At 25.5% G+C, this 16,726-nt stretch overlaps 1 protein-coding gene across 4 annotated transcripts; it reads right to left on the reverse strand.

The window, feature by feature from the left end:
- Positions 1–645: 645 nt before the first annotated feature.
- Positions 646–14,729, reverse strand: LOC113555550 (F-BAR domain only protein 2). Of its 4 annotated transcripts, none has more exons than XM_026959967.1 (20): positions 14,396–14,729; positions 11,395–11,486; positions 11,073–11,289; positions 10,739–10,996; positions 10,559–10,657; positions 10,337–10,433; positions 8,731–9,006; positions 7,325–7,414; positions 5,758–5,857; positions 5,570–5,694; positions 5,368–5,507; positions 5,240–5,313; positions 5,001–5,164; positions 4,813–4,934; positions 3,911–4,113; positions 2,340–2,495; positions 2,137–2,269; positions 1,870–2,075; positions 1,577–1,803; positions 646–1,246 (listed from the first exon to the last, which is right to left on the reverse strand). In XM_026959967.1, exons 1-20 carry the CDS (start codon positions 14,423–14,425, stop codon positions 1,173–1,175), a joined length of 2,883 nt encoding a protein of 960 aa, XP_026815768.1. In that variant the 5' UTR covers positions 14,426–14,729; the 3' UTR covers positions 646–1,172. The 4 variants fall into 4 exon arrangements, with proteins under 4 accessions (XP_026815768.1, XP_026815770.1, XP_026815769.1 ...); XM_026959969.1 differs by having other exon boundaries at positions 8,824–9,006; positions 14,396–14,728; XM_026959968.1 differs by lacking the exon at positions 7,325–7,414 and having other exon boundaries at positions 14,396–14,728.
- Between the last annotated feature and the right edge of the window lie 1,997 nt (positions 14,730–16,726).

Raw genomic sequence — 16,726 nt, forward strand, 5'->3', positions numbered from 1 at the left:
TATATTAAATCTAAAAAAATAGTAATCTTCACATACATTAATAATATTATAATAATACCAGTTAACTTTATTTTGAGCCACAAATAAATATTGTTTCAGAGCACAGAACATTTTATGTAACACTATTGTATTAAAAAATAAAAATACCAACAAATTAATTTTAAATAAAAATTTTGATTTTTAAATCTAAATTATTAATGTAAATCTTTTAGGTACATCTACATAATAAATTGGTCCAAATTAACAAATTAAAAATACAGTTAACCTAAAATACAGGTGTCTGAAAAGGTATTATCTGTAAATCCACATTGTAATCACAAATCCAAAATTAGATAACATGCAACATTGTTATCAAAAACTAACTAGTTTAACAAGGAAGCATAAATAGAGCCTTAATATTGATAATTTTATCACAACAATAAAAATAATAATAATAATAATAATAATAATAATAATGACAAAAAGAGATTTTACAATCAGATCTATTGTATTTTGTTTTAGTTTACATATAAAATAGTTAACTAGAAGATAAATTTGATTATTGCTAATTTTAAATGGAATAATATAAAATAAGTAAAAACATATTAGTTTAAATACACAGAAGAGTATTATTATTTCAGTATTTATTTTAAAAACACATTTATAAGCAGGATTTTAACGTTTATATATGTATTAACTTAAAAACAATTTGTTTTTAATTCAACTATGTCTTATTTATTATTACTTTAAGGATATGTTTTAATTGACTAAAGCTGAGTAATTAACGGTCTCCGAGTCAGTTAGAAATGTATATTAAAATGGAATTAAAATATAGTTTTATATAATACACAAACATTAATATTTAAAATCATTTTTCTTATAACGTTCATTTAAAAAAAAAAAAATGTAATTTGAAACTGGTATATACTACTGTAAAATTACTATCAGACAGTTTTATTTAATAGCAAAATAATTACTAACAGTACTTATAATTTTGAATTAAAAGAATATGATAAAATAATTTAAAGGTGAAGTTAATTTGTATAGTGTTAATTATTTTATGAAAATAAAAGATGTGTTCTGATAAATCAAAGAAAAACATTGTCAACAAAAAATATATGTTGAGATTATAATACTCGAGTTTAAATAATATAAAAAATATAAATAAAAACAAATAATAAAGTAACTGATAATTAACAATCTGATGACACAGTGGAATGTTGAGTAGAACTTTTGGGATCTGGTTCACCATCACATATATATTTACCTGAAAAAATTAATAATTATAAATTAGTCAAATATATTCTTATTTAACAGGACATGATTATTTTATATGTAAAAAATTAGTGAAAACTTTTAGTTATTAGAAAATAAATGAAATAAAACTAATTGTTATATTATATATAAAAATAACCTGAGTTTAACTTATCTAAGTCTAAAATGGATCTCAGTTGCAAAATAAAAATAATAAATTAAAAAGAATTTTTAACCAATATCTATACAAATAAATACTTTAATTAATACCAGTTTATAATACTAAAAAGTTAATTAAGATTATTTTTTTAGCTAAGTAGAATAATTGATATTAAAAATTTACCAGCAACAAAACGTCTTTTGATCAACGATACTCTATAACCACTGCTCGCTAGTTCAAATTCTACTCCAGACAATGTAGTACCCTCACAGTTAAACTGAGTTACTATTGTTGATATAGGGCATAAGCTATCAACCTCAAATCTTGCTTTTAGTGAACCAGAACCTTGACTTTCAGAATATTGAGCAAGTTCTGCAAACCTCCAGCTTACTGTTTTGGTATCTGGTGCCCTATAAATATGTTTAAAACAATTTAAAAAAATATTTATTCCCAAAATTGAAGTAAATCAAAATTACCATTGTGCAGTTGGTTTGGACTGCATATTACGTATGGCTGAATTTAAATTAGCAGAAACAGTAACATTCAGCAAAGGGGAAGGAACACTCATGGAGTGACTATTAAACTTGTAACCAATCTTAAGATCTGTATAAGTATTACTGCATTTGTAAAATGAAACTAATTGGAACGGACATGAAGCGGCTGCAGTATTGTGTAATTTTACCTATTAAGTAAAATATAAAATTATAAAATGTTTAATTAATCATGATACTAATAACACTAACTTGATATTTAAGGATATCAACATTAAAATAAGATGCAGAAGGATTTTGCTCAAATTGTTTGCGTAATAATGAAGTTAGAGCAGGCATATTGAACTCATAAACAGTTGACTCAGTAGATGTAAATGGACTATCACTGAAATAACAAAAAAAAACATTGAAAATAAATTTTATTTTTGGTATTTATTGTTATATTATTTTCTTACGTTATAACTAATTGTTTGTTTGGAAGAATATTTTCTACCCGAGCAGTGTTCTTCAAACGAAATGATAATTTTGCTGGATTAGGATTATTTGCTAAAATATTTGCAATACCCGCAGGGAATGATACCATCATATCTCCAAACATTTTTACTTGACATCTGAAATAACATTTTAATAATAATCTGACTGACATAACTGTAATAATTAATTTGTTTATATTTTATTATGATGCTGATTTATCTAAAAATAATTTTGATATGAGCTATATAAAAATAAAGATAGAAATTTGACTATAACACATCTGGAAGCATAGTTTGCCAATTTAAACTGTGTAAATGATGTTGTTTTGTTCATTAACTAACCAACCATTAAACTTATTTATTTTTAATATTTTACAAAATATTAGAAATATTATGCAAATTATACTTTTGTAAACATTTTGTTTAAAGGACGTTATACCCGCATATGTTGTCTCTGTCTTATTAACATACATCATAGCAAATTGTTGTTCGGCAGAACACATTTTATGTTGTTAACTTTAATATTAGAATCATTTTATCTATTATCAAACTTAAAACTAAGAATATTATCTAGAACATATCATATACTTCTATTGATATTATCATTTTAAAGTGAGTTATGAACATTTTTAAGTTGTAATATTCTACATAGCTTTAACTCACTTTAAAATGATATATCAATAAAAATATATAAAATTTCCTAGATGATATTAATTTTACCTTTAGGTTTAACAATAAGTAAATTGGCTTCAATATTAAAGCTAATAACAAAATGTGTTCTACTGAACGCAAATTTGCTATGATGTACGTTAGCAAGACAAAGACAACACATGCGAGTATAATGTTCTCTTAATAGTGAAAATATAAATAGAATTATGAGTTATCAAGCAAAATGTGACTATTTTTATGGGGAAAAAAATATAAAAATGAACAATATGACAGTAAATATAAACTATTCTGTATCCTCAATATGCTCGGGCCATAAAGTGAGGGGTGCCACAATATTGATGGTGCTATCATTTACTCGAAAGTTGGTCAATTCTGTAGTTGTTCTATAACTATTTACATTAATATAAGTGGTTTATAACAAACCAGTTTCAATAAAGAATATACTTGGAAAAATGAAAAAAAAAAATATAAAATTTAAATTAATGATATCACAATAAAATTCCTTCACAATATTCTATGAAAAAAATTATATATCATTATAAAATTGTGATTATATATTGTATTATACTAAGTAAATCAAAACTATTGGACTCAGATCTTTAAAAATTTACTTGGAGAGATTATTTTTATACTAAACTTAAAATATTTATTAATATATTAAATATTAATCTCACAATTCGATATCTCTATACAAATTTTCTTAATAAGTAAATAATTAGCAGTATTGAGTACCAAATATTCTCGCTTTACTTAACAAAAATATCAATTATATCACAATGTTAAAGTGCTAAAAGATTTTTTTATTTATTCAATCTAATTTTTACACTAAACATCATAATTTTTGTTTTAATAATAAATATTTTTAAAATATTTTAAAATAACACCTTGATTCATTTGATCCTTTGAAATATGCATGGATTATTTCATGAAACGCAACTGCCAGTGGAATAGAATCACATAATCCAATTGTTAATGGTGATGGTCCTCTGGATGGTCCTAAAACTCCGGAAGATCGATAATCAAGGCTTGACACACTGTCTGTTCTACCAATACTTATTGGACTAAGTTGATTACGAGGTCCATTGTTCTATATTCAATAACAAAAAATTTATTTTAACTGGTTAAAAATAAATAATTTTTGTACAATATATATCTCATATCCATTTCATAAAACTTGAAAATTCCAGTTCACAAAAACTGCATTTTCACACTTATAATTACACACACATTTTTACAAAATGTATACAGAAATTTACAACACAGAACTTGTTTCATCATTTTGTATATCCAAATAACAAAAACAAACTGTACATAGGTATTACATTTTTAAAATTAAAAACAACTTTCAATTGTGATATTCAATACTTGATCGAGACTGTATATTATTGATGGTAATATTATTATCTAAGACATCACATAGGATTTTATAGATATTTTTATTTTAAAGTGAGTTAAGATCATTCTAAAGTTTTCATATTTTAAATAACTATAACTCTCTTAAAATTTAAAAAATCAATAAAAGCCTTTGTGATGCCCTAAATAATATTCTTGATATTAAGTTAAATTGACCCCAATATTAAAGCTAACATTATAAAATGATTGTATTTATGATGATAAAATTTTTAAATTATGTATTTACTTTACGCGCTGAGAAAAAAAAAAATGTAATTCTGTTCTGGGAATTGGATGTGACACATTATTCATTTGTGTTGTTTGAAGGTTTAAAAATAAATCTTGGTAAAATATCTAGTATCCATCATATTATTATTTAAATAATTCTGATTACCTCACGTCTTGAAGGAGGACGAGGAATAGAAATAGAACACACTGGAGGAGTGGTTGATGGAGGCCCCTGTTTTGGAGTAGACTGTTGAGCATCTCCAACATCAAAAAACAAATCACCTAGGTCTATAAACATTTATATTATTATTATTATATTACCTTTTTACTATAGAATTGTATAAATTGTATTACCTGCAGCATATCTTGAAACCACAGGAAAAACATTTGGCGGAGAAATGGATTTATTAGTTAAAGATAATGTAGGACTATTCAATGAATTACTCTGCTGAACTGGGTTTGGAGTGGACTCGCTGGGTTGAAACAAATTTAGTCCTATCAGATCATTACTTATTTTCCTAAAATGTAAATAATAATTGTACTATTATAATATATATAACAAATAATAAATGTATTATTTAAATATTGCTTACGCAGAATTCAATTGTTGAGAAACAGATTTAGAACGTTTCATGGTACCATCATCATTAACTGATCCTCGCCGATTCTAAAAATTATAATTTAAAGTAAGATTTGATACATTTTTTTTTTTTTTAGTTACCTTTAAAGTATGTGTTCCTAAAGGTAATAACGATATGTTTTCAACAGTGGCTCTTAATTCATCAACACTTGCACTGATTGGACCTGCCCCATTGCTTAATGGTTTTATCTCAACATGTAGTCTTTTATCTCTTTCTTCATCTGTACAATTATTATTTATAATAAGTATGCATAGTTTTGAATTAAAAGTAAAAACTAGGAACCTGAATCTGAAGAAGAATCAAATGTCTCTTCTTTGTCAACAGTCCATTGTCCGGATGGCTGAATACAATATCCTTCATCATCTATTTCTGGAGCACAATTCTTCGACTCTTCTTCTTTTTCTTCACTGAAAATTAAACCATAATTTAATTTACTATACAATTTATCTGATAAAAAAGTTTTTATTTACTTGTCAGATTTATCTTCTTTGCCAATTGTTTCACTACCAGAATCCTTTTTCTTTTTTGTTTTCTTTTCTTTACGTTTGTCTCTTCTACTTCTTAAAAACCCTGAACATATATTTATTTCTTTTACCAAATTACTCGGCAAATACAAACCATTGAGAAAATAATACAAAGAGATGATAGTATAAAAGTATAATAACGGTTAAGTAAAAACAAATTTAATATTTAAAAATACTAAACATTCTCTTTGTATTTGGCACTAAAGTATCATCTCAATAAATAATACTAATGATAAAATAACTGTGAAAAACATACATGCAACTACAATAAAATAAAATTGTATTAAAAATTAAATAAATAATATATGTAATAATTTATAACAAATGCAACAATAAAAGCCATTTCAAAGGATGTATAAAGGATAAAAAGAAATTCATTTTGGAATGTTCTATAGTTAATATGAAATAAAAAATATACTTATAGCCGCCCTTATAATATATTTGGCCACCTTGAAATTAGTTAACTTGAAGGTTGTGTACTTGTATGACAGCATGCTAAATATAAAGATATGTTAATAAAAAAGATATAATTTTTAGTATTAAAGCATGTTAACTGTAATGATTTATATATGAGCCTTAACTCGCAAAAATAGTCCAAAAATATGTTTAAAAAATAATATGAATTAGTGTATTTATTGATAACTTTAAAAACAAATAATATAATTTAAGTACTAATTAAACTAAATAATTAATGTTTTGTTTTAATAACATCATTCCAAAGTTAAAGTTTTATTGAAGATTATGTGAAAAAATTTTTTAATGATTTATATTAAATATAACTGATGCATAAAAATATATTCCTAAAATACTTTAACGACAGAAAAAATTTGTATACTATTTTGACCATTCTCCTTAATATAAAAGTGACTAATTTTTGATTAATGAATTCGATTACTTAATGATTAAACGCAATAATAAACGCATAATATAATTTCTAATAAAATAAAAAACATATTGTATTTTAAATTAATTAATTTAGTTCAGAATATAAAAAAAATTAATGGTTTAAATCTAAATGCTATTTCAGATAGAAAAATGTATTAGTATTCAAAAATGTTATTTGTAGAAACAATAAATACATAAGTGTAGAATTGCATTTAATCATTATAAAATTGTATTACACATAGATAATTTGCTTCAAAGAAATATTATGATAAATAAACAGTATAAGTATAAAATATGTTTCAGAATAACAACTAAATACTAATGTATTTGTCAACAACATACTTTTGTATTCCCATTGAATATTTTAAACAAAATTAAAAAAATATTATATACCTAAATTATTATTTCAATTATTTAGTTATTTACTATCAAATTTAATTTATCTGAAACTTACTTCATTCATATATTTGCTTAAACAGTATATATCAAGAATAAGAACTCAAATAAATCTGAATATAGCGCTTAAGAAGGGAGCATACTTCATTGATCTAAAGGAAAATGCTACAAAAATATGTAAACATGCAAGAAACTTTACACCTAAGGATCAATAATAATAAACACAAATTACATTTTGATCCACGAATAGAATTCTGAGGAAGTGAATAAGCTGTGTGATCAGCACTTAAACTCACAGTTCTGTTTGATTTTGAAAAAGCACCTGTAACACAGCTTTTACTTAAATAACAACACAAAAGCTTATAATTAATTTACATAAATAATATGCATGCATTATACATAATTTGGCAGGACAATAATGAATAATGATCAACGATAAGTACATTTTGAACAGTATAAATATTGTACTTAATATTTTGTAATGTGTCATAACAGTTATTTAATATGAATAAAAATGTATAAAATAATTATTATAAACGATTAATGAAAATAATAAAAATAAAGGTTAGGTTAGGTTAGGTTAAGCTAACCTAACCTAATTTAAATAATAAAATGAAGAAATATCACTAAGAAATTGTAAATGTTTTTCTTTCCAAAAATATATTTAAAAACCGATAAATGTAGTTTATGAAATCAAATTAACAATTATTACAAATACAAATTACTACAAAATACTATCAGTTTATAGATAACAAATAATATAGAGCAATGACAAAATGAATGTGTGATAATTTCATTATTAATTTGTAAATGAATATACATTAGTTATACAACAACATAAGATATATTGTATAGAATACTTCAATATAGCAGAAATGTAATATGATAATAAGGCACCAAAAATCAAATTTAGAAATGTTGTATTAATTTTTTTTTATTTCTATACATTTGTTTTCCTTTTAGATATAATCATTAAATAATTATTTTACACAATGCTTTTACAATATTAAAAAAAAATAATAATAATATACCATAAATGTATAATGAATCAAAACAATTTTATTTTAGTAGACCATTTTCATTTTTTTCAATACCAAGCATTTATAATTTTTTGTTTAAGATAAATAACTTCAATTATACCTAACTCAAGAGGAGAAAAAAAATAATAGGTAATAGTATTTACATTTAATTTTTGTTATTTAAACATAGCAGAGAGATCGTTTTGATTTATTAAATACAATTTTGCATTTAAATAGGTTGGTAATAAAATTTGTATTAAAAATGTTTGTGAAAAAAGCAAGTACAGTTTCAAATAAATGTTTGTTTTGATTATCAATACAGGTAGAATAAAAATTATGTTGGCAAAATCAAAATAATTTTAATACAACTAAATTTCAAGTGTTTGTGAGTAATGAAATGAAAAACTGATTTTAAAAGACAGAAGAAAATGAACACTAATATATTAAGGGGATTGGTCAAGTAATACAAACTAGTATACAAACATAATCGTATAAAGCAACTAAAAAGATGTTTGATATTACCGATTGCTGGTACGGTGCAGAAAAAAATTCTACTATAATAGCAGTTCCGGTAGGCCAATTGCGAGGTTGAAAAAAATTTATTGTTAAATGAACATACCATGGGAGTTGGAGATGAAGATATTGAGTAAGGATGTTGCTCTGGAGGACTGGTAATTGGTAGCATCTTTCTTGTCCCTTACACGGCAATTACCTTCACGTTTTGCCGAAGAAGGCTTTTCAGACGCTACACTAGCTGCACATGAATTTTGTGGTGTACTCGTAAAGACTGGTGAATTGGTTCCTTGAATTGATTTTGAATCGCTTGACGAGTCCGGAACCTGATTCAAACTACTAGTAGTGCTATTCAGACAAACTTCTTCAAATTCGATGTTTTCTTATAAAGACAAATACAATTTATTATAAGTTAAATACAATTAAAAACATATATCTACTAAGAATAATGTGTAAGGTTAGTATGTTTATTACTAAATTATTTTTTTTTTTTATTATTATTATTTTTCTTTTATTCGAGCATAATAAATTATTGTAGCAAAAATTATGAATACAAAAAGTTTGACTTTGAAGCAGTTATAATTATATTTACCATACATAGTTTTATACAATATTATGCTATTTTTCTTAAAATTTAAATTTCAAAGAATATTTTAAAAATACATTTAATATTTTATTATTGAATTTAGCATATAAGGTATACTACATAAGTTTCATATTCATGGCTCATGCAAACACATAAATATAAGACATGTAATTCATATTCATAATCTATGAAAAGCGAGAGACAATTGACTGATAGGACAACTGACAACTGACAATAATATAATATGTAGTATTGTAGTCATTTCATTTAACTTTTATTTTATATTTTTATTTAAAATATCTGCTCATAATTAATATTATAAATGAATATTTAAATGTGGTTTAGATAGCCAAATATTATAAAAGTAAATATTGCTGAAAATTTTTAAAATTAGCACTTATATTTGATAAATATTAAAAATAATCCGGTTAACAACAAAATTATTGGAGATTATAACATTTCAAAAATAAACTGTTTATAAAATGACTAAACTATCCAAATACATTTTATGTTTTTAATCTAATCAAAACATTTTATAGAGGGACAACGAACACTCATTTAACATATCTTTTTTTGACTGTAAATTTAACTGAGCCATTGAAGATACATTCAGTCTCTGTACATATTTTATATAATAAGGGTAAAATAGAGAAATATTGTCCCATCATAACAAGGTCGAGAAAAATTAGCTGTCAAAGCGTATTTTTAACCTAACCTGGGGCATGATAAAAATAGAGATGATCTCTTTAATTTAAATTGTGAAAAAAAATTCTTTATAAATATGTATAAAGGGCAAGTCTCAACAATTTTAATAGATGGAAGACAAAAGCTGAGGTTCAACAAAAATTATAATCATGTTCCAGAAACTAGTCAGTAGTCTCTAGTAGTTATGTAGTATTGTCAGTATTTTAGTTATCGGTTGATTGACCCAGAACCACTAAAAGTACATAGGTAGTATATTATTTTGAATTAATAATAAATAATAGAATTTTTAAAACATTTTATGTCATACTTGACTATTTTAAGGGCACACCTTGATAATTAATGTTAAAATATGCTCAAACATTTTTTGAGTTTTTAAGGTCATGAACATCCTAATCCTAATAATGTGTAAAATATAAATTACCTGGTTTTTCTAATCCTGTATATTTTGTTAAAACAAATTGCTCCAATAATTTGTCCACAGTCATTTCTAAACATTGTTTTTTGAATTCAACATGTACCTAGATATGACAATATATAACATTAATTTATAAATATGTTACTTATTTGATTTAACTAATAGATTACAAAAGTTATACAGTCAAATTGACTTGTATTCTAAATTAAAATTATAATTTTAATTAACCTTTCCGATTTCTTCATGATTAGTTTCAATTAGCTCTGTATAGATATTGAGAAAATCTTTCATTTGTTTCAGATGTGATTGTTCAACTTCTTGAAAAAGCTATATTAAAAAAAATTTAATTAATTAAATTGGTATAAGAAACAATAATTATTATATTTAAAAAAAATAAAAATGTATAACCTTGCACGCTATATTCATTTTTTTTTCAAATTCTTCTTTTACATTACTATATTTTTCAACTAATACTTTGTAATCATCTTGAGCTTTTTTTAATTTTACTTCGGCTTTTTCAATTTCCTTGGCAGAGGCATTATCTTTTCTGAGTTTATCTAATTCTCCACCTTTTTGTAAATAAATATCTTTAGCTTTTTGTAAGGCCAATGTGGTTGACTGAATGGCTTGTACTGCATCTAAGGTTCCACTTTGTTCTTCTTTAACCTTAAGTATTTATTATATTATGAAAAAAAATTATAAGAAATAACAATTTCAGTCATAAGTTAAAATTTATACTTACAGTTTTATGTTTTTTGTGCAATTCATCGGTGTATTTAGTAACGTCCTTTACTAATTCACAAACTTTATGTACCATCTGCATATGTATTGTGGTTAGTTTCTCAATAGATAAACGAAGTAATTGCCATAAAGGATTGAATGTTCCTGTATTTGAACTACTACTTGTTTGTTTAGCTAACTTTGCAAGTAATTTTGAACATGTTTCTTCAATGTTAGTCCTAATAACAATAATATTAACATTATGTATAATATATGCCTTTAGGTAATTATTATGCTATATTTTCAGATATTATTCAGATATTTACATAAAAAAAATTAATTACCTTTCTCTTAAAAAATCTGATAGATCCTTATTAGCAATCAACCCATGTTTCATATTATGGTACAAAATGTCAAATCCATTATTTTTTTCACCCTGCAACAATTGGAAAATTAAAATTTGCATACATAGTTTAACTGTCTAAATTTCTCTTTTCATTTTATGGATTTAGATTTATAGTTTATTCTCTGATTATGTACTCTGACCTAGTATATTTTATTTAACAGATCAAGAAACTAATCTACAATTATATTTATTAATGAGTGTTAAGTACCAAATTGATATCCAAAACAAATGTTAAACAAACTTAAATTTAAAAATAATTTTAAGAATTTATCACTAACATTTAAAATATGAATTACAAAGAACTTTTTTTATTCATACAAGAAGTACATACTAAAATATAACATCTTAAAATAAGAATGTTAATATGTTTTAAGCAAAACAATTTTTAACATTTATTTTTCGACTAAACCATTAATGAGTGAAAAAATTATATTTTTATATTATACTAAATAGTAATACTTGAAATTAATACTTATGCTTGTTAATAAATTAAAATAAAAAAATTTTCAACCAAAGTCAGACAATTGCAGTCAAGAAATAGAATCTTCATATTAATTTGTTTTAAAATAATAGCAAATGTATGATGAGTCATTAATCGATGGTCTACTAATAACTATAATACATACACTTACATACACTTATGTTCATTTACTTGACACACGCTTATAAGACATTAAAATATCATCATATAATTTTAATTTATCTATATTTTTCTCCTTAAAACACAACCAACTGTAGTCTTCTTAACCACAGTGGCAAACTATAAATTTAAATTAAATAAGAATAAATGTTCTATAATAAAGACAAAGTAAAATTTTATCATGATTCATGAATGTTAAAATAATATAAAATTATATTGGATAATTACTCCAACATCAGAGAAATCCTGAAAAACTATGCAATAGGTATCTTTGATTTTCTTAAGAGGATGCCAGCGTAGTATTTGTTATCTCTCTCTAACTCATGTGCAACATAGCAAATTTTACGTTCACAAAAATTATTATAACTATATTAATTTCTTAAATTAGAGTAAAATAACTTATTATAGAATTTATAGTTAAGAACATTATCTAGGGCATCTCATAAGCGTTTTATTATATTTTTATTATAAAGCAAGTTATTAGTATTTTAAATTTGTAAATTGTTCATACATCTTAAAAATAAAAAATATAATAAAACGCTTATGAGATGCCCTAGATAATGTTCTTAACTTTAAATTCTATAATAGATCATTTCACTCAATTTGAGAAATTAATATGGTTATAGTAAGTTATGTGAACGTAAAATTTGCTATGTTGCGCGTGGGTTGAAGAGAAATAACAAATACTATGCTAGCATCCTAAACTCCTATCCTTAACTGAATTATGATAAATAATAAATTTAAATCTATAATCAACTAAGTGATATCACAATGATTTTATTATATGATGATATACTTTTATACATAAATGTAATTTTTTGCATTTTATTAATATATTTTATATATTTTGATTTATAAAATCTAGTGATAGGTTGAACCCTGATTTTTTAAATCGAACAGAACTGAACCGAACCTAAAATCATTTTAAGTCAAACTTAATACTTTTTATCATTATTATTATAAATGGTATATAAAGTGCCCATTACAGCTTATAACTTTCTATCGCTAATAGTTTAATTATTTATAAATAATGATTATCAATTTTTATTTTTTTTAAATAAGTTTTTAAGAATTGTACAAATATTTGGAACTATTGTGGCTAGAAAATCTGGCTTGAAAAATATTTTCAAGTTCAATTTTCAAACAGTTAAAGATGTTTGATAGTTCGAATTTTTTTCATGCAGAGTTCGAATTTCGAACCGAACCGAACATCAAGCGTTCGATTTGAGATTTGAACAGTTCGACCCATCACTAATAAAATCTATTAGTTGCAAATTTGCAATAATCAAATTGACCAATATACCATATTTAAAAAGTATTATTCTTATATTATATGATAAAAAACTAAAATTAATTAAATATTCATAGATTCCAAACATATATTATTGAAGAAATTGGAAAATTATTAGTCAAAAAGACCTATCACTGATGAAGGGTAGAGAGCTTCAAAGTTATTGATATGAAAAACATATATAACATAGTATAATGTTAGGTTTATATATTTGAGTAAATTAAAATAAACAGTAAATAATTAGTAAATTTATTTTATCAATTTTTTTTTTAATACTTATAATTTATAAAAAGATGTGCAGTTTGTTATAATTTCACTGTATATCTATCTATCTTATTATCTATTATATAGATCGAAAAAAATCATATAATTAAACATATATATTTTTAAATGTTAAAATCCAGTACTTGACTCATTATTAACTTCCTTTTAATAAAAATACTAACTAGTGAGTCCTAGAAAAACCTAATAATATAATTAGAATTATCTCATGATCTATATTTTTTAAAGAAAATACCATGTCTCTTTTAACATTTACATTATATATTAATGAATTGATTCTGGCAATAGATTCTTTATTAGTTGGTTAAAATGCATACACTACAATAAAACCTAAGTTTTGATCATAGGGAATAAATAATATATGACGTACAAACACGAAGATGAAATAAGACGCTGTATAGTATCAATCTAAAAATTATTATTGCTCGGTAAAACATTTAAGTAGGTATAGCAAAATCAAATAGAATAAATAAAAAAATCAAACGCAGTAGGGAGGTCAAAAATATAATTAGTATTGATTGGAGTTAACCACATATTATAAGAAACAATTTAGATTGAGTATGAATGTGTGGGTGTGCGTGTGCGCGCGCGTTTACAACGTATATTACACGATTAAGTCATGTCGAGAACCGTGAAATCCAACACTAGGTGACGAGGGATAAGGATAGGTAGATTGGACAATTATTGCTAATAAACACGGAGACAATCGATAAGAAAGATATTTACCCAGAAATAATCACAAAAGTCAACAGTCATGATGAACGCCGTGTACCACTGGTCATTCCAAAATTGAAACGGGAGTGACAAAAACGTGGGACCGTTTCCGTGTTGTCGTCAGTGTGCGTGATCGCACTTACAGTGATTGCTGAACGGTAATCCGCGTAAAATGATGTAACGCCTCGAGCGGGACGACTGCAGTGATTTTGGAAAAAACGCAGCTCCGGACCGGAATTCAGTCGTTTCGTCCGACGCCGAGGAGGACCGACCGACGGGACTGATAGCGCTTTAACATTTAGTGTTGTGTGCGAGGGAGACGGGGTTGACTGATTGTGGAAAAAAAAAAAATTATCGGACTCGCTATCACCGCTCGAGCCAAAAACGGTTTACGCCCTCTCGACGGCCCCGCGAACCGCCACCGGTGCAACGACACGGCATTGCGACACCGCGGTGCAGCACGCCCACGATGCGGTCATGGAAGAAACCAGAAGCGTTCCGGCAAACGCCTACTACTGACACAGTAACCGCCGCCGCGTTGCCGCCTCCACCGTCGGTATGTGTCTATGTGATATACGTACGGCACTTGTTAAATAATTACGGTGCGCGTGCAATATTGTTATTTGTTATTATGAGGTATTGTTATTGTTGTTGTTGTTGTTGTTGATTTCGTAGGCCGTGGTTAAAATGAATTCGATCACGTTCAAATTCAGTTTATGGTTGTACGTTGTACTATGACATAAAAAAATAATCTAGTTTAGCGCCCATACGAATTTTGCTATGATTAAAAAACAGCAAACGCGCCATACTTCTCCTCAATATACCTGTGTAGTGCAAATGTTAGTCTAGAGCACGGATATATATTATATTATTGTTATTGACTGGGTATATATATATATATATATATATTGTTATTTATTACAGTCATTACGAATAAATAATAATTATTACATATTATAAATTTAAACTTAGTCATAAGAAAACTTTCTAACTAAAAAATCAAAAAAAAAAAAAAATCTTTATCTTATACAAAAAATCAAACTTCACTTTCGAGACATTTTGTCTTATTATTTATAGATTTTCTGCGTCGTGGAAATAATGCGTAAGCGGTCCCCACGACGTCGTCAATTTAAACAAAAAAAAAAGATTTTCTGAAAAAACTTTAAAAAGTAGAAAAACTGGTCAAAATAACAAAAATAATCAGAATAACTGAAAATAAGTATATTTTTACAAAATTGTTGAAAAAAGCTAAAAAAGCACTTTCAAATTTCATAAATGAACGTGTTTTAACATGACATACACTTCAATTAGTACGCTGCTACATTTTAAGTCAATCCATAAAAATAAGCAAATCCGTCAAGTCCCGAGCCCTCCCTGTTTATGACTATTATTTATTATAATGAATAACGATTATCATCGTGTCATTAAGTCGATCGCCAAAATCATTTGTCATACTTCAGAGTTTAATGATTACGTCTTATCCGCCTGCTATGATATGATAATATATGGATGCTGAATTGCTGAACGAGTGTGCGAGGGACCAGCCAACGCGCAATATTTAGTTCCGGAGTCCGGATGCTCCGAACCTTTATATTATTATATATCATATATGCCAAGGCCACTGAAAGTGAGATATAATTTGTCTCCCTCAAAAAATAATAAAATTTACAACAATAAAAATAGTCGTTTTAAAGACTAGGTTATTATAATATACCTATATATATATATTATTGTTGGGCTACGCGTTTGTCGTTTTAAAAACAAATATGTTTATTGTTTACCTAATGTAATTGCTTTACTAGTAACCTACAGGTTACTGCATAAATATAATTATAAACAGTGGCATAACTGAGAACTGCACTCCACAGAACCCGTGGTAAGAGGTGAAGAGCACGAAAATGTTTGGCCTTTGCGCAATCATCTGAAGGAAAAACTCCAAGAAATAATAAAAAAATATCAAGGGATTGACTTAAAAAGGATTAATTTGTTTTCTTATTTATGCTATGATTTTTAATGACACTATTTTATATTTGGCTTGTTTATTGTATTCTGATAAAATTACATTCTTGTTTATTATCTACTCCGCGTATACGGAAATATTTACGATAAAGCGTTTTATTACCTACTCGTCCGTCGTCCTACTCTAAATTTAAAGCCTAAAACAATTAATATCTATGTGGATAACAATATCAGTATGACGGTATATCACTATATTAAATTGTAATAAATTAATACAAAAATGAAATAGATGGAATTGTTTTTTGAATTGTCACCAGACAACAAAATTTGTATTAAAAATAAGTTATACATCTGTTTTTATTTTTGAAAGATTAAAACAAATGA

This window comes from Rhopalosiphum maidis, chromosome 3, assembly GCF_003676215.2.
Source record: "Rhopalosiphum maidis isolate BTI-1 chromosome 3, ASM367621v3, whole genome shotgun sequence".
Classification (NCBI taxonomy): Eukaryota; Metazoa; Arthropoda; class Insecta; order Hemiptera; family Aphididae; genus Rhopalosiphum; species Rhopalosiphum maidis.

What these genes read in the sequence shown, in the direction of transcription:
- LOC113555550 (XM_026959967.1), bottom strand. Translation starts at nt 14,425, where the DNA reads ATGACTGTTGACTTTTGTGATTATTTCTGG. An exon ending in TCAGATTTTTTAAGAGAAAG is followed by an intron (nt 11,290 to 11,394) that starts GTAATTAATTTT and finishes TATTGTTATTAG; the next exon opens with GACTAACATTGAAGAAACAT. An exon ending in AAAGAAGATAAATCTGACAA is followed by an intron (nt 5,695 to 5,757) that starts GTAAATAAAAAC and finishes TTTAATTTTCAG; the next exon opens with TGAAGAAAAAGAAGAAGAGT.